The sequence below is a fragment of the Tamandua tetradactyla genome, chromosome 11, assembly GCF_023851605.1.
Source record: "Tamandua tetradactyla isolate mTamTet1 chromosome 11, mTamTet1.pri, whole genome shotgun sequence".
NCBI lineage: Eukaryota > Metazoa > Chordata > Mammalia > Pilosa > Myrmecophagidae > Tamandua > Tamandua tetradactyla.
In genome coordinates, this window is record NC_135337.1 from 90,476,412 (window position 1) to 90,500,550 (window position 24,139).

Below are 24,139 nucleotides of genomic sequence, written 5' to 3' on the forward strand. Positions count from 1 at the left end.
GCGGAGATTTCCGCGCCTGGGGACCTGGAAGAGGACCCTCCCTCCCTGTGGACCGGGTGGCGCCGAGGTCGGGCCGGGGGCATCCGAGAGCCGTGGGTCGCGCACCCGGGTCCCGTCCCGCCCCTGCGCGGCCCCGCCCCGCCCCACCCCGCCCGCGGCCTTCCTGCGCTCACTTGGGCGGGCTGCGGAGCGCGACAGGTGCGGGCCATGGAGCGGGCGGCCGGCAAGGAGCTCGCCCTGGTAAGGGGACCGGGGCTCCTCAGACCCAGAAACCCCAGGCCGCCGCCACCCCCGAAGCCGGCCCTCCGTGACCTGCCCGGGCGTCCCCACTGGGGGTGGAAGGTGGGCGCGCGGCCCGTGACCGGGAAAGCGGTGGGGTCGTCTTGGGGCCGGGGCGGGGATCTCGGAGCGGGTCTGCGGAAGGGTTAGAGACAGATTCCGTGAGCCTGGACGTGGGGGAGCCCCAGAGGCCGCCCCAGACCCTGAGACCTGGGAGGAGGGTGCCTCTAGTTTCGTAGCGTCGGGCCGGAAACGGGTAGGGATGGGGGGAATCCAGTCTTCGAGGCCCCGGGACCGGCGCCCCCGGGCGCCCTGAGCAGGTGTCGGCGTCCAGGCGCCCTTGCAGGACTGGGGCGAGGAGACCGAGGATGGCGCCGTGTACAGCGTGTCCCTGCGGCGCCAGCGCAGCCGACGCCTGAGCCCGGGGGAGGGGCCTGGGGGCAGCCAGGTGAGGAGGGGGGTGGGGCCTGGGGGCAGCCAGGTGAGGAGGGGAGAGGGGCCCAGGGAAAGCCAGCTGCGGAGGGGGGAGGGGCCGGGACAGCCAGGTGAGGAGCGGGAAGGGGCCCTGGGGCAGCCAGGTGAGGAGGGAGGCACGGACCTGAGGGCAGCCAGGTGATGAGTGAGTGGGGAGGAGGCCGGAAGATGCTTGGGCCGCGGTCCAAAGGGGGGCCGTGGAGGGGGGAAGGGCGGGGCTTAAAAGCCACCAGGTGAGCATGGGGGCAGCCAGGTGAGTGGGGTGGGAACGTAGGATCAGCCAGGTAAGGGCGCAACTGACCCGCCGGGCCTGGAAAAGCCAGGTTTAGTGGGCTGGGGCTACAGGGAGAGAGTTAGAGGCTGTCAGGGGAGGGCCAGGTGGGGCGGGATGGGGAGAGGTCATCTGTGAACTGGGCAAAATCACGAATGCAGAGGGGGGGCGGTTCCCGGATTCAGAGGGCAGGGGTTGCTTGTTGAGCCAGATTGGGTGCTCCCGGGGGGCCGCCCCTCGGGCTCTCTCTGTGCCTCCGCCCCGCAGGCCCCCAGCCCCGCGGCCGAGGCCTTCCTCCACTACCGCACGAGCAAGGTGCGGGCGCTGAGGGCGGCGCGGCTGGAGCGGCTGGTGTGCGAGCTGGCGTCGGGGGACCGCGAACAGGACCCGGGCTTCGTGCCCGCCTTCCTGGCCACGCACCGGGCTTTTGTGCCCACCGCCCGCGTGCTAAGCCTCCTGCTGCCGCCGCCGCCGCCGCCGCCCCCGCCGAGGTCAGTATCCACGCGGGCCCTCGTGTTCCCATCCTCCGAGCCCACTCCCCACCTCCCACCCCCACCCCAAGTTTTGAACCAGGAAGTCCCCCAACCCCAGAGTCCTTCTCTTGAGTCCCCTGCAGCGCCCTTTCTTCGATTGATGTTTTTTTGGGGGGGAATGGGCTTTTCTAGGGCAGAGATCCAGAAGACAGAGGGGCAAGATCTGAGCTTCAATAAGAACCTGAGGTTGGTCCTTCGTAGAGGTCAGAGGTCAGGCCTCAGGGCTACAGGGTGCGTCACAAAAGGTCAGGGGTCAGATCTGAGATACCGGCCTGGCAAGGTCCGGAGCTCTGAGGCGCCCTCCCCCCACTTCTGGCTAGGGCTGTTGTCTCGGTGCTGGGCTCCTGGCTGCGAGAGCACCCCCAGGACTTCCGCGACCCCCCTGCCCACTCCGGCCTGGGCAGCATCCGAGCCTTTCTGGGCTGGGCAGCCCCTGGGGGTGCCGAGGCCCTGGAGGCAGAGAAGCTGCTGGGAGATTTCCTGGAGGAAGCTGATCAGGAAACAGAAGAGGAGAAGCCCCAGGCCCCAGCAGGTAATGGGTTTTCAGGAGTGGTCAGCGCCCTTTGAGAACCTTGGCCAAGGTCCTTAATTGTCGGAGCCTCAGTTTTCCCACCTGAAAAATGGAGAGAACCTTTTTTCTGAAGTACTTATGTTTATCTAGCAACCTCACCACCACCCATTCCATTCCTATTTACCTTTGGAACCACAGGGACCTGGGTTCAAGTCTCAGCTCTGGCACTTTCTGAATGTGTGACCTTGGATAAGTCCTTCCCCTCTCTGTGCCTTAGTTTACTTATCTGTGAAATGGGGGGGGGGGGGATAACAGAACATAGTTTTTTGAACTCTTCATTCATTCAACAAATATTTAGCCACTGGATCTGGGCAGCTAATGGAAGATGAGCTCACAATTCTCTGCCAAAGAAAACCAGTAAATAGGTAAATATGCAGTTGGCACCTTTGTCTTGTTCCTGATCTTAGAAGGAAAACTTTCAGTCTGATGTTAGCTGTGGGTTTTTCATACAGTTCTTTATTCATATCGAAGAGGCTTCTTTCTGTTCCTAGTTCTCTAAGCATCTTGAACATGAGAGGATGTTAGATTTTGTCAAATGTTTTTCTGTGTCAATTGAGATGAGTTTGTTTTTTTTCATTCTTTATTAATGTGGCACAATACAGTAATTTATTTTCTTATGTTGAATCACGCTTACAAACCTGAGATCCCACTTGATTGTGGTGCAAAATTCGTCTAAAGGGCTCTTAGATTTGGTTTGCTAGTTTTTTAATTGAGATTTTTGCATCTCTATTCATAAGGCATATCAGTCTGTAATTTTCTTTTCTTGTAGTATCTTTATCTGGCTAAGGTTTTAGGGTGATGTGGCCTCAGAGAACAAGTTAGGGAGTGTTCCCTCCCCTTCAGTTTTTTTGGAAGAGCTTGAGCGGAATTGGTGTTAATTCTCTGAATGTTTCATAAAATACAACAGTAAAGCAATCTGAGCGTGGTCTTTGCTTTGTTGAAAGGTTGGATTTTTAAAAAATTTTTATTAATAAAACCAATCAACATACAATATGAATATTCTTTTTTATCACATAGTTGTATATTCATCATCTTGATCATTTCTTAGAACATTTGCATCAATTCAGAAAAAGAAATAAAAAGAAAACAGAAAATAATTCCTGCATACCATACCCCTTACCCCTCCTTTTCATTGATCCTAACATGTCAATCTACTAAATTTAGTTCAATATTTGTTTCCACTATTATTCATTTATTTTTAATCCATATGTTTTACTTCTCTGTTGATAAGATAGATAAAAGGAGCATCAGACACAAGGTTTTCACAATCACATAGTCACATTGCGAAAGCTACATCATCATACAGTCATCTTCAAGAAACATGGCTACTGGAACCCAGCTCTACATTTTCAGGCAGTTCCCTCCAGCCTCTCTGCTACGCCTTAACTAAGAAGGTGATATCTATATACTGCGTCAGAGTAACCTCCAGGATAGCCTCTCGACTCTGTTTGGAATCTCTCAGCCATTGACACTTTATTTTGTTTCATTTCTCTCTTCCCCTTTCCAGTTGAGAAAGTTTTCTCAATCCCCTGGTGCTGAGTCCCAGTTCATTCTAGGATTTCTGTCCCACGTTTCCAGGAAGGTCCACACCCCTGGGAGTCATGTCCCATGTAGAGAAGGGGAGGGTATTGTCATGTTGGCTGAGAGAGAGAGGCCACATCTGAGCAACAAAAGAGGTTCTCTCGAGGGTGACTCTAAGGCCTAATTTTAAGTAGGCTTAGCCTATCCTTTGCGAAGTTAAGTTTCATATGAACAAACCCCAAGATTGGGGGTTCAGTCTATTGATTTGATTGTCCTCACTGTTTGTGAGAATATCAAGAATTCTCCACTTGGGGAAGTTGAATTTCCCCCCTTTCTCACCATTTCCCCAAGGGGACTTTGCATATACTTTTTTATTCACTGCTCAAATCCTTCTGGGATTTATCGAGGCATCACTCTGGACAAACCTACAAAATCTCATGCCCTACTCAAGGTTCCATGTACTTATGGTGTTCGATTAAGCTGTCCACATAAATTATATTAGGAAATGCACTAGTCAAAATATAAATTTTGTACCAAATAAATATCTTTTGCTGTAGTCTCACATATAAGTTAAAGTTTTAAAATGTTAATTACCATCTATTTTCAACACCCTGCATCATTGACATTCCTTTGTTCTTCCTCATGCAAAACATTTTTAAATTTGTACATTTAGTCACTATCATTGTACATTCCAGGCATTCCTAGATTATGCCATCTCGGTCTTTATTGTTTATCTTTTTTTGGGAAGTTTTTAATGACTGACTCAACCTCTTTCTTTGTTATTGATCTACTGAATCTTCTGTTTCTTCTTGAGTCAGTATAGGCAGTTTGTGTGTTTCTAAGAATTTGTCCATTTCGTCTAGGTCTTCTAATTTATTGGCATATAGTTGTTCATAGTATCCTCTTATAACCCTTTTTTATTTTTGTAAGGTCAGTAGTGATGTCCACCTTTCTTTCTAATTTTAGTTATCTGGTGCTTCTTTTTTTTTTTTATCAATCTATCTATTTTATTGATCTTTATAAGGAGCCAATTTTTTTTAAATTTTTTTTTTATTAATTAACGGAAAAAAAGAAAAAAAAGAAATTAACCCAACATTTAGAAATCATACCATTCTACATATGCAATCAGTAATTCTTAACATCATCACATAGATGCATGATCATCGTTTCTTAGTACATTTGCATCGGTTTAGAAGAACTAGCAACACAACAGAAAAAGATATAGAATGTTAATATAGAGAAAAAAATAAAAGTAATAATAATAGTAAAAAAAACAAAAAAAACAAACAGAAAACAAAACAACAACAACAAAAAAAACTATAGCTCAGATGCAGCTTCATTCAGTGTTTTAACATGATTACTTTACAATTAGGTATTATTGTGTTGTCCATTTTTGAGTTTTTGTATCTAGTCCTGTTGCACAGTCTATAAGGAGCCAATTTTGATTTCATTGATTCTGTCAGTTTTTGTTTATTGTTTTTTGTTTCATTTCATTGGTCTCTGCTCTGCTCTTTGTTATTTCTTTCCTTCTGATCACCTTAGGTTTAGTTTGCTCTTCTTTTTCTAGGTCTTGTGAGATTTGGTTATTGATTTGAGATTTTTTTTTTTCTTAATATATGGGCAAGCACCGGGAATCGAACCCGGGTCCTCTGGCATGGCAGGAGAGCATTTTTGCCTACCGAGCCACCGTGGCCCGCCTGATTTGAGATCTTTTTTTTTTTTAATTAAAAAAATTAACTAACACAACATTTAGAAATCATTCCATTCTACATATACAATCAGTAATTCTTAATATCATCACATAGATGCATATTCATCATTTCTTAGTACATTTGCATCGATTTAGAAAAAGAAATAGAAAGACAACAGAAAAAGAAAACGATAATAGAGAGAAAAAATAAAAATAATAAAAATAATTAAAAAAAAAACCATAACTCGGATGCAGCTTCATTCAGTGTTTTAACATAATTATATTACAATTAGGTGGTATTGTGCTGTCCATTTCTGAGTTTTTATATCCAGTCTTGTTGCACAGTCTGTATCCCTTCAGCTCCAATTACCCATTATCTTACCCTATTTCTATCTCCTGATGGTCTCTGTTACCAATGACATATTCCAAGTTTATTCTCTAATGTCGGTTCACATCAGTGGGACCATACAGTATTTGTCCTTTAGTTTTTGGCTAGACTCACTCAGCATAATGTTCTCTAGGTCCATCCATGTTATTACATGCTTCATAAGTTTATTCTGTCTTCAAGCTGCATAATATTCCATCGTATGTATATACCACAGTTTGTTTAGCCACTCATCTGTTGATGGACATTTTGGCTGTTTCCATGAGATCTTTTTTAATGTAAGCATTTACAGCTCTACATTTCTCTCTCTGCATCACCTTTGCTGCATCCCATAAATTTTGGCATATTGTGTTTTTATTTCCATCCATCTCAAGATATTTCCTTTGTGGTTTCTTCTTTGACCTATTGATTGTTTAAGAGTATACTGTTAAATGGTGATGCAATAACAGGATACTCACATGGAAAAATAATAAAATGTGACCCTGCCATACAGCATACAAAAAAAAAGAGTGTGTTGTTTATTTCCGCATATTTGTGAATTTTCCACATCTCCTTCTGTTATGGATTTCTAGCTTCATTCCATTGTGGTCAGAGAAGATGTATTGTGTTATTTCAATATTTTAAGATTTATTTAAGTCTTGTTTTGTGGACTAACATATATGGTCTATACTGAAGAATGACGTATGTGCACTTAGATAAAAAAATGTATTCTGTTGCAATTGAGTGAGGTGTCCTATATGTATCTCTTAATTTTAGCTGGTGAGTAGCATTGTTCAAGTCTTCTATTTCCCTTATTGTTCTTTTGTCTAGATGCTCTATCCGTTATTGAAAATGATGTATTGAAGTCTACTATTTAGGTAGAAACATCTATTTTCCCTTCAAATCTGTCAGCATTTGCTTCATATATTTGAGGGCTCTGTCGTTAGGTTCATATATATTTAAAATTGTTATATCTGCTTGTTGAATTGAGCCCTTCATCATTATATAGAGACTTTTCTTGTCCCTCGTAGCAATTTTTGGCTTCCCATCTATTTTTTCTGATATTAATATCGGGTATTAAGATATTAATATCAGATAAAATATCAGCTCTCTTTTGGTTACTCTTTACATGGTGTGGTAGTTAGATTCAGTTGTCAACTTGGCCAGGTGAAGGCACCTAGTTTTGTTTCTGTGGACATGAGCCAATAGCATGTGAACATCATCTGTTGCTAATTACATCTGCAGGTGGCTAGGAGGCATGTCTGCTGCAATGAGTGAGGTTTGACTTAAGTGGCTGGTGCTTAAATGACAGACTCAACCTACCATTGCCTAAGCAGCTTGGCATTCCTCATCTCAGCACTCTCCCAGGCCTTTGGAGATGCAGAAAGAAATCACCCCAGGGAAAGTTGTTGGAACCCAGGAGCCTGGAGAGAAGGCCAGCAGAGACCATCCTGTGCCTTCCCACGTAGGAAAGAACCTCAGTGGAAAGTTAGCTGCCTTCCCTCTGAAGAAGTAACAAAATAAACCCCCTTTTATTAAAAATCAATCCATCTCTGGTGTGTTGCATTCCAGCAGCTAGCAAACTAGAACACATGGTATATTTTTCCATTTTTCACTTCACCTGACTTGTCTGAATTTAAAATGAGGCTCTCGTAAAAACCAAATAATTGTGTCATGCTTTCTTATCCATTCTGCCAATCTCTGCCTTTTAACTGGAAAGTTTAATCCATTTATATTATAAAATAACTACTGATAATGCAGGACTTTTTTCTGCTAATTTGCTCTCTGGTCTTTATTAGTCTTATACCTTTTTTTCCTTAAGTTCTTTGGCCAATGCCTATTTTCATATTTATTTGACTTTTTTTGTGTGTGTAGTGTACCATTTTGAGTCCCTCCTTTTTTCCTTCCATATATATTTTTTCAGATAGTTTCTCTGTGGTTATCATGGGGCTTAAATTCAACATCCTAAATCATGTTTGGTTTTATATCAACTTAACTTCACTCGCATACACCCACTGTGTTTCCATGCCATCTGTCTCCACCTTTTGTTGCACTTGTAAGAAACTACACCTTTATACAATGTATATACAAACCCATAATTTATCATTACTTTAAAAGAATATTTTAAGCTTGTATCCAGCTAGTGTTTCCTTTTTTAAATGTTTTTTTAATTGTGAAATATATATACAAAACAGTAAATTTTCAAGTACTTTTTTTTTTTTTTTTTTTAACATGGGCAGGCACCAGGAATCAAACCCGGGTCCTCTGGCATGGCAGGCGAGCAGTCCAAGTACATTTTAACAAGTAGTTGTAGAACAGATTTTGAAGTTTGCTATGGGTTACAGTTCCACAGTTTTTCATTTTTTCTTCTAGCTGCTCCAAGACACTGGAGACCAAAAGAAATATCAATATAATGATTCAGCAGTCATATTCATTTGTTAAATCCTATTTTCTCTGTTATACTCCTCTTTTTTGTGTGTGAAAAATAACATACATACAAAAAAGCAATAGATTTCAAAGCACATCACAACAATTAGTTACAGAACAGATTTCAGAGTTTGGTATGCATTACAGTTCCACAATTTTAGGTTTTTCCCTCTGGCTGTTCCAAGACACTGGAGGCTAAAAGAAATATCAATATAACATCATTACTTTTCTATGTGCTTGCTTTTTAGAATCTGTGAGAAGTGAGAACTGGAATTACACACGAAAAAATACAATATAATAGTGCTGGCAGTTATAGTTTCCCAAATGGTTACTTTTGCTGCAGGTCTTTAGTTCTTTATGTCACTTTGAACCACTGTCCAGAGTCCTTTCCTTTCAGTATGAATAATTCCCTTTAGCACTGCCTCTAGGGCAGGTCTCCTGGTGAGGAACCCCAGGCGCTTTGTTTATCTGGGACTGTCTTAATTTCTCACTCATTTTTTTTATTTTAATGCAATTTAATTGATATACATTATATAATCACACACCGTGTAATCATCCAAAGTGTACAATCAATGGTTCGCAGTGTCGTCGTATAGCTGTGCGGTCATCATAGCGATTGGCTGTTTTTTTCTTCTTTGTGGAAAATAACAGATCTACAAAAAAGCAATAAATTTCAAAGCACACTGTAACAATTAGTTGTTGAACAGATTTCAGAGTTTAGTTTGAGTTGCAGTTCCATAATTTTGGGTTTTTACTTCTAGCTGCTCCAAGATACTGGAAACTAAAAGAAATATAATGATTCAGCAATTATATTCATTTGTTAAACCCTACCTTCTCTATATAAATCCGCCATCTCCTTTAAACTTTCTCCCACTCTTTAGAGCTATCTGGGCTATGCCTAGTCTAACTTTTTCATGTTGAAAGGGGCTGGCCCCTCTGGGTTTCACGACTTAACCTGGTCCAGGACCCATCTGGAGGTTGTAGGTTTCTGGAAAGTTACCCTAGCACATGGAACCTTTGTAGAATCTCAGATAGAGGCCTAGGTGTTCTTTAGGGTTGGCAGGAATGGTTTTGTTTGGGGTTTGGCAAGCCATGATAAATAGCAATGTTTGGCTGAAATTTGCATCAGAGTAGCCTCTCATGTCTATTGGAACTCTCTCAGTCACTGATACTTATTTGTTACACTTCTTTTCAGGATGGCATTGCTGATCCCACAGTGCCAGGACCAGGCTCGTCCCTGGGAGTCATGTCCCACACTACCAGAGAGACTTTCATCCTTAATGTCCTGTCCCACATAGAGGGGAGGGCAGTGATTTCACTAAGCAGAGTTGGGCTTAGAGAGAGGGAGGCCACACCTGAGCAACAAAATAACCCTTAGGCATAATTATAGGTAGGCTAAGCTTCTCTGCTACATAAATAAGCTTTACAGGAGCAAGTCTCAAGATCAAGGACTTGGCCTGTTGACTTAGGAGTCCCTAATGTTTGAAACAGTATTGGGTTTCCCCAGTGGTAAAGTTTGATAATTGCATATTTTTTCTTCCATTCCTCAAAGGACTTTGCCACTACTTTTTGATTATCTGCTTGATGTACTCTGGCATATATCCGGGGGATTACATTAAATTAAATAAGATTAAAAGCTTTCATTCCCATTCTGGGCTCTGTGTATTTGGGTTATTTAAATGATCTACCCAGACAAGTTGTGAGATTATGTGTGTTCTAGTTTGCTAGCTGCCAGAATGCAATATTCCCGAAACAGAATGGCTTTTAAAAAGGGGAATTTAATAAGTTGCTAGTTTACAATTCTAAGGCTGAGAAAATGTCCCAATGAAAACAAGTCTATAGAAATGTCCAATCAAAGGCAGCCAGAGAAAGATACCTTGGTTCAAGAAGGATGATGAAGTTCAGGGTTTCTCTGTCAAGTGACAAAGCACATGGCGAACACAGTGAGGGTTTCTCTCTCAGCTGGAAGGGCACGTGGCAAACACGGCGTCACCTGCTAGCTTTCTCTCCTGGCTTCCTGTTTCATGAAGCTTCCCGGGAGACATTTTCTTCTTCATCTCCAAAGGTCACTGGCTGGTGGACTCGGTGCTTCATGGTGCTACAGCATTCTCTGCTCTCTCTGAATTTCTTATCCTCCAAAATGTTTCCTCTTTTATAGGACTTCAGAAACTAATCAAGACCCACCCAAGTGAGTGGAGACATGTCACCTAATCCAGTTTAGCAACCACTCTCAATTACATCATATCTGCAGGGAGATGATCTGATGACAGTTTCAAACATACAATGCTGAGTAGGGATTAGAAGAAGCGGCTGCCTTTATAAAATGGGACTAGGATTAAAACATGGCTTTTTTTAGGAGACATACATCCTTTCAAACCAGCACAATGTGCTACAGAAAATTTAGGTTCTGGACAAAATAAACCTTTCTTTCTTTGGTCTCATAGAGTAAATGATGTTCTAAAATACAGACAGTGTCTTCCTTACCCTGTGTTCTGAATTTCCTTAATCCTGACCTGATATACCAGGTTATACATATAGAATACAACCTCTCAAAATCTAGAAATAACAATTATCGCCTCAGACTAAATATGACTGCTGTAACAGCTTACAATCCAGGCCCCAATTTTCCTTATGAGTATTTTGTAAATGAGACCATATAATATTTGCTCTTTTGTTCTGACTTATTTTGCCTCACTAAATGTCCCACAGGCTCATTCACAATGTTGCATGCCTCACAACTTCCTCCCTTTTTGTAGCAATACAATATTTGATCATATGCATACATTATCGTTCATCAATCTACTTCTCAGTGCATCCTTCAGCCACCTCCATCCATTAGGCATCATGTATAATGCCATCAACACTCTCAAATTTAGACAATTTCATTGTTCCCAAGAGACAAATAACCAATAAACACAGCCTCACCAAACAGAAAATCCAAAGCTCCCCTTAACTCTTGTCCCTCCCCCCACTATTTACCCCTGGTTTGCTGTAGTATACTGTTCCTGTTTTCCTGTTAAACATAGCCCATAGCATGCAATAGCAGTTTTCCCCCATGCCCCGATATTATACACTCTTTGTACAAGATTCATATCTTTGAAGTAGTTCATGCAAGAACATATTTATATTTGTGTGTTCATTGGGTTCTTCCTCACTTTTTAAAGACAAGAGGCCAGATGCAAAATTTTAGGTCAGCACTTGTTTGCTGTCACCAGTTTAAATATTTCATCCCACTACCTTCTTGTCCCCATGGTTTCGGATGAGAAATCAACACTTAATCTTATTGGGACTCCATCGTACATAACGTGTTGCTTTTCCCTTGTAGCTTTCAGAACTCTCTCCTTGTCCCTGGCATTTGTCAGTTTGGTTACTATGTGTCTGGGAGTGGTTTGGGGTTCATTGGGCTTCTTGATGTGTATGTTCATATTTTTCATTAATTTAGAAAGTTTTCTCCCACTATTTCTTTGAGTATTCCTTCTGCCTCTTTCTCTCTTTCTTCTCCCACCATTACACATATAATGCAGTTTGATGCTATCCCACAGGCCTCTTGGTTTCTGTTCCTTTTTTTTTAAATTTCATTTTTAAAAATTTATTTATTAATTAAAAAAATTTAACAACAAACGAACTAAAACATTAACATGTGATCACTCTGTTCTACATATATAATCAGTAATTCATAATATCATCACTTAGTTGCATATTCATCATTTCTTAGAACATTTGCATTGAATCAGAAAAAGAAATAAAACGCAAACAGAAAAAAAAAAAGATTATACATATCATACCCCTTACCCCTCGCTTTTACTGATCACAAGCATTTCAGACTAAATTTACTTTAACATTTGTTCCCCCTATTATTTATTTTTATTCCATATGTTCTACTCTTCTGTTGATATAGTAGCTAAGAGGAGCATCAAACACAAGGTTTTCACAATCACACAGTCACATTGTGAAAGCTATATCATTATTCAATCATCTTCAAGAAACATGGCTACTGGAACACAGCTCCACATTTTCAGGCAGTTCCCTCCAGCCTCTCCATTACATCTTGAATAACAAGGGGGTATCTACTTAATGCGTAAGAATAACCTCCAGGATAACCTCTCAACTCTGTTTGGAATCTCTCAGCCATGGATACTTTATTTTGTCTCATTTCACTGTTCCCCGTTTTGTTCTCGTACAATTTTTTTTTAATTAATTAAAGAAAAAGAAATTAACACAACATTTAGAAATCATTCCATTCTACATATGCAATCAGTAATTCTTAACATCATCACATAGATGCATGATCTCGTACTATTTTTGAAGCTGTATTTAACTTGATTTAGAACTTACCCAGATACTGAAACGCTCTGTTTTCTGGGCTTTTGAGGAAAATGGCTCTGCCAGTTTTTGCTGGTTGTTCAATGATCCTTTGCCTGCCGGGAGGGCATCCTGGAATGTCCTATGCCACCATCTTGGTTGACCAGAAGCCACAACATCTTTATTTGGGGTTTACTTTTTATTATGGAAAATTGTAGACATATGTAAAAGTAGAATAGTATGACGAACCCCGCAGTACCCAGTCTGCAACAATTATCAAAGTGACAAGTTTTGGCATTTTTTTTTTTCCAGGAGGATTTTAAAGGAAATCCCAGACTTCATGTCACTTCACCCATGAATACTTTGGTATGCCTCTCTAGCTGACAAGGACTATTTTTCCATTTTTAACATTACCTTCATGCCCATAATCATTTCTTACAAAAGCAAAAATAACTCCTTAATATCAAAAAATACCCAGATCCTATTCAAGTCCCCTTATGGTCTCTACTTTTTTTTTTTTTTTGAGCAGTTTTATTCACACACCATACAATCCATCCCAGGTATACAATCATACTTACACGTTCACCACTATAATCTACAGGAAAACATTCTCATTTCTTCTGTAAAGACAGGTTAAAAAAAAAATCCCGTGCCTTTCCTTTATATCCCGCTATTACTGACATTTAGCTTTGATATGTCTTATTTGGTTTTGTTTTTTTGCATTTATTTATTTGAATAAGCATCCAGAGAAGATCCACTCAAAGCATTTGGTTGTTTGTCTTTTAGTCTCTTAGTCTGTAACAGTACCCTTCATCTTTTTTTTTTATGTTTTTTAAACCTTTTTTTATTGTATATTATAACATATATACAAAGCAAAGAAATAAAAAAGCAGTAGTTTTCAAAGCACTCTTCAAAAAGTGGTTATAGGACAGATCCCAGAATTTGTCATGGGCTACCATACGATCCTCTCATATTTTTTCTTTTAGCTGCTCCAGAATATAGGAGGCTAGAGGGCTTACATACTTTTTTAACATCACAATCGACTTTTTTTTCCTTCTTTTTTTTGTGAACAATTATATACAAAAAGGCTATAAATTTCCAAGCACAGCACCCCAATTAGTTGTAGAACATATTTCAGACTTTGACATGGATTACAGTTTCACAATTTTAGGTTTTTACTTTTAGCTGCTCTAAAATACTGGAGACTAAAAGAGATATCAATTTAATGATTCAGTATTCATAATCATTTGTTAAGTCCTATCTTCTATGTATAATTTCACCATCACCTTTGATCTTTCCATACCTCTCATTGGGGTTGTTTGGGCTATGACAGTTCTAAGTTTTTTATATTGGAAGGGTCTGTCACTAATATGGGGTAGGGAGATGGAACTATCTGATGCTCTGGAGAGGCTGGGCTAGGTTTCAGGACTCATCTGGACCAGGGACCCATCTGGAAGTTGTAGGTTTCTGGAAAGTTACTTTAGTGCCTGGAACCCTTGTGGAATCTAATAAATTACCCTAGGTGTTCTTTAGGATTGCTGGAATGGTCCTGGTTGGGGTTTGGCAGGTGATGATAAAAGCAAGGTCTAACTGAAGCTTGTGTAAGAGCAACCTCCAGAGTAGCCTCTTGACTCTATCTGAACTCTCTCTGCCACTGACATTTTATTAGTTGCACTTCTTTTCCCCCATTTGGTCAGGATGGAATTGTTGATCCCACGATGCCAGGTCTGGATTTATCCGGGGAGTCCTCTCCCACGTTGTCAGGGAGACTATCACCCCCGGATGTCATGTCCCACGTAGCGGGGAGGGCAATGATTTCACTTGCAGAGTTGGGCTGAGAGAGAGTGAGGCCACATCTGAGCAACGACAGAGGTCCTCCAGAAGTAACTCTGAGGCATGCCTATGGGTAGTCTAAGCTTCTCGGCTACCTACATAAGCTTCACAAGAGTAAGCTGCATGACCCAGGGCTTGGCCTATTGATGTGGGTGTCCCTAAAGTCCCCTTCATCTTTTGTTTCATGCCGTTAGGGAAAAAAAAATGAGTCATTTTTTCCCAGGGAATGTCCTCTATTCTTCTCAATTTGTCCGTTTTCTTCCTTGTGGTGTCATGAGGCCTGTTCCCCTGTCCCCTCATTTGCCATAAAAATCTAAAGGTTTGATTAGATGTAGGCGCAATTTTTTTCGATGTCTAGTCCTTAAACCTAATATTTTGCAGTGCCTTCTGTCCTGTTCTGAAATGAAAGGTAGGTAGATAAGCAGACTAAGATAATTCAAAAAAATAAACTAGCATATGAAGGAGAAATAAGTAAGATGAAAGTAATTGAAACAACCATAGGCTGTGCTTTCTGATGTGTTAACCCATGGAGGTGCCTCACTAGGAGACATGGTGACGCTGTCTAGTGCCTTTGTCTAAATAGTCGTGGTAGATGTGAGGGTCACATACACTAACTACCAGGGTGGCATCAGTGGCGAATCAGACCCGACAGCCCAGCTGTGGGTGACATCGTTTTGCATAGCGGTGCAACACACTTGCAGATTCCAAGCAAAACCAAGTCCAGACTTTCTCCTCCCCTTGCTTTCCTGGGGCCAAAATAGTTTGTTCTGTATGTGTAGGACAGACAGGTTCCAGGCACAGGTTATGGTAAACAGGCTTTGCAATGACAGGAATGTCTGCAGGGACTTTTGAAGGCTGGTGGCATGATTCTTCACTGTGAAAGTCTGCCCCCATGTGGCAGGACCCCCAGCTACTGCCCCCCAACCTGGAACAGTGAAAAGCAATTCTAGAAACTTCTGAAATGTCCCCCTGGGAGGGGGGGGGGCACCACCATCGAAACTCACTGTGATAAAAATCATTCCCATTTATTCGGCATTTTATAATAGTCTGGTATATCTGATCTCATTTAATTAAAAAAAAAAATTCCTGGTGGGTTAACCAAGGCACAGAGAGGTCGAAGTATGGACAAGGATAATTTGAGCTTTGGTCTATCTGACATCACCTTTCCCTCACCTGCAAAATTATACTACTTTTCCCTCAAGGACAGAGCAGAAGAATCTTATCCTAATACAGTTTCAAAACCCTAAAACTTGATTTTCTACCACAGCAGAGGACAAATTGCTCCTTGCCTGTTTCCCCACCTATAAAATGGGGGTAAATAACAGTACCCCCTTCACGAGGCTAGCAGACTGAATCACCTCACCCCACCGTCTAATTCATCTTCAAGGATCCCCCAGAGCTGCGCAGACTTCTGGCACAGACTCCCTGGAGGGCTGCGTGGAAGAGGAGGCAGAGCCGGTGCAGGACGGCCCTGAACTCCTGGACTTCAGCGCGGAGGAAGTGGCAGAACAGCTGACCCTGATGGACGTGGTGAGGGCGGGGACCAGGGCAGAGGGCTCGGACACTGAGGGGACAGGGTCCCACTGAGCCCTGCCTCTCCCTCCCTCCTCTCCACGCCCCCCTCCGGCCCCAGGAGCTCTTCTCCCGCGTGCGGCCCTGCGAGTGCCTGGGCTCCGTGTGGTCGCAGCGGGACCGGCCCGGGGCCGCTGGTAGCGCCCCCACCGTGCGCGCCACCGTGGCCCAGTTCAACAGGGTGACCGGCTGCGTGCTGGGCTCGGTGCTCGGGGTGCCCGGCCTGGCCACCCCGCAGAGGGCGCAGCGGCTGGAGAAGTGGATCCGCATTGCCCAGGTGTGCTTTTGGGGAGTTGGGGGGTAGGGGCGCGGGGGATAAGACCCCCAAAAGGCGGAAAAGGAAGAAACCCTGGCCTGGGAACCCGGTGGCGGGGGAGGGGAGGGGTTGGGACTGGGGGGCGTGGCCTGGGGGCCTTAGAGAGCTGCTGGGATAAGAGGATGGGGAGGGGGGGAGGGGAACAAAGCCAAGGGATGGGGCAAGGGTCCCCAAACGCTTGGGGCTGGGTAGGGGCTGGGTAGAGGCTGCCTTGCCTTGCCTAGGGAAGGCAAGAAGAGGGAGAAATGGGCGCCCTGGAGAGAGCTGTGGAGGGGGCGCAAAGGGTCTGAAGGGCTTGGGTGGTGCTGTCTGGGTCGGGGGTGCGGATAGCAGGGGAGGGAGCCTGGGAGAGTTAATAGCCTGGGCTGAGAAAGGTTCAGGAAGGGGGATTCTGGGCACGGGAGGGAAACTAGGAGGTGGGGGTGGGGATAAGGCCCAGGTTACGGGGGCTGTGGGGTGGGGTAGGTGTATGGGGAAGGAGAGTGGGACTTGGGGGGTGGGTGGGAGGCTGGATCTTGGGAGCTGGTGAGATGCGGGGGTCTGACCAGGTCCCCACCCCGCAGCACTGCAGAGAACTGCGGAACTTCTCGTCGTTGCGCGCCATCCTGTCCGCCCTGCAGTCTAACTCCATATACCGGCTGAAGCGCAGCTGGGGAGCCGTGAGCCGGTGAGCTGGGGCGGGGCCGTGGGGGGCGCCGCGGGCTGGGGTGGAGGGATGCTTTTTCCCCACCCGGAACCCACTGACCCCCGATCTCTCTCCGGTCCTCCTCCCCCACCCCAACCCAGGGAACCGCTGTCCACCTTCCGGAAGCTTTCCCAGATCTTCTCCGATGAGAACAACCACCTCAGCAGCAGAGCGATTCTTTCCCAGGTTAGAGATGCAAGTGGAGCCCCGGGATTTGAGGTCCGAGAAGGTCCCTGGTGCACCGCCTGTCCCACCCTCCCTGGACCTGAGAAGTAACCTTTCAGCTAGTAAGCTTGGCCACTGCCTCAGCTGCCCATCACCGCTCCTAGCCGGACCGCCTTATTTATTCATTCAACAAACACAAGTCACAAGGAAAAGTTCACCTAAGACCAGAGTCATTGCAGATAGTGAAAAAAGGTCATGCTGGGGACTTTCCCTTGATAAGTAAAACTAAAACCAGTGTGTCTGGGAGTCTGGCTTCTGGTAGACGTAATTGGCGCCCAGAGCTGACCCTGAGAGCTAATCCGGAATCAATGGTTGTGGGGCCTATTCCCTGGCCCTGAACTCTTATTTTATTTATTTTATTTTTATTTTTTTATGGCAGATGTAGGTTTACGGAAAAGTCATGCAGAAAGCACAGAGTTCTTATATACCACCCGCACACGTACACTTTTTCCTATTGGGTTCTGGAACATTCTTCACCCTTCAAGTTGAGTGTGTGACTCTCTTTCTCACCTCCTGCACTTCTGTCCCTCCTGGGAAAGCCCCCCCCCCCCCCGTCTCCCCCTTACCATGATGTTAGATCTTTTTTTTTTAATAACTTTTTATTTGGAAATATTTCAAATTCACAAGATATTACAAAAGTAGTTTTCAAACCCCATACAAAGAATTCCAACACACCTGTATCCCCCAGGCACCCAGACCCACCCATTTCACCTTTGGCCACATTCGACATATTATTCTGTCCTTCTGTCAACTGGTCTATCAATCCTTTTTCTGAACTTCCGTGGAGTTTGTATGCCTCATGCTCCTTGGACCCCTGATACTGCCATGTAGTTTTCCTAAAGACAGGGATATATTCACTTAAGTGCAGTTATCAAATTCAAGGAATTTGGCTTGATAATAAAGCTGACAGTCTCTATTCTATTCTTTTCCTATGTGCCAGTCGTGTCCTCCTGAGTCTTTTCTGCTCCTTTCTCCGATCCCATGTGGGATCATGTATGGCATTTACTTGTCTTTTTAGTTGCTCTGTTTTTTTTTTTAATTGCGGGAACAGAGACACAACAATGGCTTTCCTATCTCACCCTGCCTGGTGCACACCATCCAGTGATACCACATCTCTCCCTCTCATGCCCATGACTGGTTTTTTGTTTATCTTTTCCCCATGCCTGGGCACCCAGCACCCACCATAGTGCCTAGCAGGTAGGTGCTCAATAAATATTTGTCCATGAATGAATGGCTCAAATTCCATGGAGCCCTGTGTGAAGCATCTACCATGTGCTAGGCATTGTCCCCCGAAGCTCCAGACACTGGTCCTGCTGGAGCCCAAGGGGGACATTCCACTGTGCAATGACAGCCCCAGAGATTCCAAGATTACCAGGCAGAGCAAGGCTGAGGAGGCGAGAGTTAGGGTGTTCCTGGGGCGCCCCATCCACCCGGGTTGGGGACGCTCTCCTCCATGAAGCCCAGCCCTGGCACGGACCTGCCGGTGCCACTTAGCTGCTCCATCCCTCCTGCCTCCCTGTCCTCCCCCTCTGCACATTTCCCCACGGAGTCTGGGTGGATATGGTGGGTCTTGAAGCTTCTTCCCTGAGTGGGGATCCAAGGAGACCCCAGGCCCTCTCAGGCCTTCCCTCCACACCCCCACACAGGAGGAGGCGACCAAGGAAGCTCGAATGGACACGTCCCCAGGAGGCCTGTCCTCGGTAAGTGATGCCCTTTGGGATGGGGGATGGGTGGGACCCTGGGAGGGGGGCCTGGGGGGAGTGGGGAGTGGGCAGTGGTGGCCAAGAGTGACCAGAGCTCTGGGGGCTGCAGAAGCTGCCCCCCGGCCCGGTCCCCTACCTTGGCACCTTCCTCACTGACCTGGTCATGCTGGACACGGCCCTGCCGGATGTACTGGAGGTCTGACCCTTGACCCCTGGCCCCAGCCCCACTCCGCCATAGCCTTCCCGAGCCCCACAGCCCCCGGCCCCTGATCCTTGACCCCGGAAGCTCCAATTCAGACCCATTTTGCCCCCCAGGGGGACCTCATCAATTTTGAGAAGCGGAGAAAGGTGAGTGGAGGCCAGCCGGGGTGGGGGAGGGGGAGGCCCAAGGTGGGGCGTCAGGGCAGGGTCTCAGGGGCCACGCCCCCAGGAGTGGGAGGTCCTGGCCCGCATCCAGCTGCTGCAGCGGCGCTGTCGGAGCTACCACCTGAGCCCCCAGCCCCGCGTCCTTGCCGCCCTGTGCGCCCAGCGCCAGCTCAGCGAGGACCAGAGGTGAGCGCCCTGCACCCGGGCCCCGCCCAGCTGACCCGCTGCTCTCTCCGGCTCTTCCTCAGACCCCCTTCTGAGCTCCCATCCCATCCCAAACCTGCGACCTTGCCTCATCACCAGCCCAATCCCACCTCTGACCCCCAACTTTGACCCCCAACTTTGACTCCTAACTTTCTGATTTCAACCTTTCACAGTCACCGGGTCCTTCTACTCAGCCGTCCCATCTCTTCTCTTACCTAACTTTGGGCCTTATCCTAATAATGACCCCCGATCTGACCCCAGTCATGGACCCCCCAGTTCTGAAAGCAGGTGTTTATTTGACCATCCCCCTCAACGACCCCATTGGTTTCCTTTCATTCCATCGCGGCCTCGGCCACCCCCACTCCAGTGCTTACCTGACCCCAACCGGACCCTTAACCCTGTCCTTTCAGTTCCCATCTGATGGGCCGCCCATCTCATCTGTGCCCTAATAACATGCCGTAGTCACCCCTTTTTGATCCCCTGACCAATCCTTAGCGTCCCCCCCACCCCCAAAACCTCACTCCCAACTGACACTCCAACCCCCCCCCCCAGCTACCGCATCTCCCGTGTCATCGAGCCGCCGGCCGCCTCCTGCCCCAGCTCCCCGCGTGTCCAGAGACGCATCAGCCTCACCAAGCGGCTCAGTGCGTGAGTCTCGGGGCATGAATCTCGGGGCGGGCAGGCAGGTGGGGCGTGCGGGGTGGGGCCTCAGCCTCGCCCCCATCCCTTTCCGCAGGAAGCTGTCCCGCGAGAAGGGCCCGTCCCCTGGTGGGAGCCCTGGAGACCCCTCGACCCCTACGTCCAGGTGAGTGTCCTGTCTGCTGGAAAGGACCAGGAGACAGCAGGACCAGGAGCCGGGCTGGCCACCCCACCCTGGCCTCTGCGTGTCCCCCAGTCTTTCCCCAGGGTCCCCTCCATCCAGCCCTAGAACCAAGGACTCTCCTCCAGGCAGCCCTCCAGCCTCCCCAGGGCCCCAAAGCCCCAGCACCAAGGTACCGAGGCTTGCTGTGTGTGCGCGTGTGTACATGTGCATGCAGACCTGAGGGCCCCGGCGTGAGCACAGGGGCCTGGTCACACCTGGCTGGCCGTCCTCCAGGGGCATCGGGGTTTGTGCACAGATCTGGACCAGTGTGTCCACTCACCTGCAGCACTCCCTAGGCGTGCAGCCACACGCGTGTGCGAGGTCACGGGTGCCCCTGGCATCTGCACATCTAAAGGGGACACGTGGGCACGGATAGCCATGGGGTGGTTTGCCGACGCGGGTTTGCATGTGCAGCGTGTGTGCAGGAGTGCTTGGGCGTGAATTTGGGGTGGTGTGTCTCTGGCTCCCATGGACATCTGTTGCATAACGGGCACCCGAGGTCCTTGTAGGATGGAGGTGTGGATCTGCGGGTTCCCGAATCGTGAGGCCCCCAGCCACAGGGGGCGGACGGGAGGGGGTCCACATGTGCCCGGGGCTGTACACACAGGCCTGGAGGCCGCAGCTATCGGGGGTGGGTGGGGTGGAAGACCCGTGGGCACCCCCAACCCCAATCCCACTGCCAACAGCTGTCCCCGAGCCCAGACCCGCCAGGCCCCCAGCCCCTGGCCGTGCCCCTGAGTGACCCCCGCAATCCTCTCCCGGGGCAGCAGGGTGCAGATGCCCGCGTCATCCGTGTCAGCATCGACAACAACCACGGAAACCTGTACCGGAGCATCCTGGTGAGGGGCTGGGCCAGGGGAGCAGAGCCCCCTGCCCCTCGGGCTCCCCCAGGGCCCCCCCTCACCTCCCACCCTCCCTTCCAGCTCACGAGCCAGGACAAGGCACCCTGCGTGGTGCAGCGAGCCTTGCAGAAGCACGGCGTGGCCCAGCCCCGTGCCCTCGACTACCAGCTCTTTCAGGTCCTCCCTGGTGACAGAGGTGAGCAGGGACAGCTCAGAGGCCGGGCTGCGGGGCGGGCGACACGCAGGTCCAGGGGGCAGGGTGGGCACAAAATCGTCTGAGCTCACAGCAAGGTGGGGCCGGTTCAGGACAGACAGAAACTCTGCAGACGCAGCGGGAAAGGGTGGGGGTACAAGGCAGTAACGTGCCTGGGCCTAGATGAGATGGTCCCGGCTCGCCTCGGGGTGCACGGGTGGGGTGGGGGGCGCCAAAGGCTGTCTTCCCAGGATTCAGAGGGGGATGAGCTGGTCTGGAGTCAGAGCGGGCTGGGGAGGGAGGGGGCTGTGTGGGAAGTGGTTAGGGGTGGGTGGCCTGAGTTTGCTTACGCGGGCCGTGCAGCGGGTCCAGGTTCCAGCAGGAGTGGCTAAAGGTTGTGCAGGGGGCATTGTGCAGGTCTCCGGCAGGACGGTGCTGGGTGGAGGGGACCCGTGCTTGTTTATGCCCCAGGGTAAAAGGTAGACGGGTGTCCCAGTCCTTCTGTCTGTGTCTCTGTGTGTGTGTGTGTGTGGCGGGGCACGAGGTTGTGCAGACACAAGAGCATTGTCCCCACCCCTGACCAGAGCTGCTGATTCCGGACAATGCCAACGTCTTCTATGCAATGAGTCCCACCGCCCCTGGAGACTTCGTCCTGCGGCGCAAGGGGTGGGCTCGGCCCCCACGCCCCCTCTCCCCAACCTGAGCCGCTCTTCTCCTCCCTCAAAGCCAGGAGCCCCGAGGGTCTATATCACCCCCAGACCCTTTTTATCCCCTAAAGCCCTCAGCCCCTGGTAAACACCACTGTGCTTTATACCCCATGACCCCCGACCTTTAACCTGGTGGACCCCTCCTTTTGATCCCCCTGATACTGGGTCCTTGTGGCCCAAGACATCAGCCTGCAGGTGGCCGGGGAGAGCTGCACCCCATCAGCATAGAAAGGGGCAAGGCACTGGGGGGGCTCCAAGCCCTCCTCAGAGAACTCTTGTAACTGTTGTGGAGACACATCAGCACTGGCAGAAACTGGCAACCAAAGTCAAGAAACAGGATTCGGCCTGTTCGTCCCGTGCCTGCGTACCACACTGACGCTTCACTGAGATAGAAAAACAAAAAACAGAAATGAAGACAATCTCAGGGCCAAGAAAGGGTTGAGTGAGGCACTCCTGAACGCCGGGGGGGGGGGGGGCCCTGCCACCCATGGAATGTTCCGGAAACTACCCCCACCCCCAACATGTGATATACCTCTTTTCGGTAGTGGATATGGGACAGTGAGGAAATGAGATTCCATTAGAATGGAGTCACATGGCGTCCTCAACCATGAGTCAGGCAGGGCTGAGATGCAGAAAAAGGACAGGGATTAGCTGTCTGTCTGTCAGTACTGGGGTGAGAGAGAACAGACAGAGAAGGCAGAGAGGAAGGTAGCCTTAGGGCCAACTTCAACATAGCAGCAATAAAAGAAATCATAAATTCACTTATGAGCTCCTACTATGTGCAGGACATCAATTGATGGCTTCAGAGCACTCCATTAATCAAGTTTGTTTCTGTTTCAAATTGGGTCAAAAACCCAGTTCAAACTGGCTTATGTGAAAAAAGGAAATTCAATGTTTCATGTCATTGAAAGTCCAGTGGGGCTGGCTTCAGGCACATTTGGATCCAGGAACTCTAAATTGGACCGAGGAACTCAAAATGTCATTCATATTTAGTTGTCACCTGTTGGCCCTCTTTGCTGGGAGAAATGAGATCTTCCATTGACACCCCACCCCAAATCCAATCACCTATGTAATAGAACCCCTGATTTTTACTGGCCACCCAAAGTTAAAACCGCATTTCTCAGCCCTTGTCCCAAGGTGTGGTCATGTGACTAAGCCCTTGCCAATGAGACTTTAGGGGAAAGGATGTGGGCAGATTTCAGGTCCTGCCCTTAAAAGGAAGAGCTATGGCTTCCCCTTCTCTGTTTTCTGCCTCCCGTTGGGTGGAATGAAGGCATGGAGTCAACCATCTTGGATGGGTGTTTCACACTCTGAATAAGTGAGGAAGACACTGGAAGGAGCCTGTGCCTCTGAGACCAGGGGGCTGCCATATTGGTTTGCTGCTGTCTGGGTTTTTACTTAAGGGAGAAATAAATGTCTATCTTAAGCCACTGTTTATTTGAATACTCTTACAATAGCCAAATGAACATTTCACTCATATAGCCCCACTCATATAGCCCCACTCTAAAGCATGTTTACACCACAGTGGGGCAGTGCCAAGCTTGCTCGCACCAGCTCAGCCTCCCCCTTGCAAGGAGAACCCTTCGTCCCATCAGCTCCAGCAGAAGTCCCAGAGCAGGTGTCTATTGGACCACTTCAAGTCATTTGACCATCTCTGAACCAATCGCTCAGAGGAATGTAAACCGCCGACTGGCGGGGCCTCAGTTCTTTCCCTTTGCCTGAATGGCAGTGGCTTCAAATCACTGATGGAGTCTGGGAGGGCACTTAAATGGAAATTAAAATTTGTGGCCATTGCTAGGATAAGGCAGAGTGTCTGGTGAATGTGCAAAAAAGCAATCCCCAGGGCTCTCACCATTACCCTTAGAGCAATGGGTGGGAGTGGGGGGGGGGGCACTGAGGTGGAGCAGAGAGTAGATTCTAAGCATCAAGTAAAGACTGAGAAAAGGAATTGTTTAGGACCTAAGATCAATGATCAGTAGCGACGTACCACTTTGCAGGTAATTTATTTATTTACCATGAAGATTAAGACCATTTGGTGGCAAGTAACAGCATCCTTGAGCTAGCTTAAGCAAATAATTGCTAACCTCTGTCTGCTCTGTGCCAAGCACTGTTCTAAGAACTTGGCATCACCTAGCTCATTTAACCATCACAGAAGTCCCATGCATTGGGCACTGATGATGCCCATTTTACTGCTGAAGA

At 47.5% G+C, this 24,139-nt stretch overlaps 1 protein-coding gene across 1 annotated transcript; it reads left to right on the plus strand.

Annotated features, from left to right (window-relative positions):
- Nucleotides 1–186: 186 nt before the first annotated feature.
- Nucleotides 187–23,363, plus strand: RGL3 (ral guanine nucleotide dissociation stimulator like 3). The gene is made up of 20 exons (XM_077119600.1): nt 187–240; nt 614–727; nt 1,292–1,509; nt 1,602–1,616; nt 1,690–1,743; nt 1,878–2,089; nt 15,653–15,795; nt 15,899–16,114; nt 16,717–16,820; nt 16,940–17,024; nt 18,710–18,763; nt 18,876–18,962; nt 19,082–19,114; nt 19,197–19,318; nt 19,889–19,984; nt 20,073–20,141; nt 20,232–20,328; nt 20,885–21,037; nt 21,122–21,236; nt 21,818–23,363. Exons 1-20 carry the CDS (start codon nt 208–210, stop codon nt 21,934–21,936), a joined length of 2,139 nt encoding a protein of 712 aa, XP_076975715.1. The 5' UTR covers nt 187–207; the 3' UTR covers nt 21,937–23,363.
- Nucleotides 23,364–24,139: the final 776 nt, after the last annotated feature.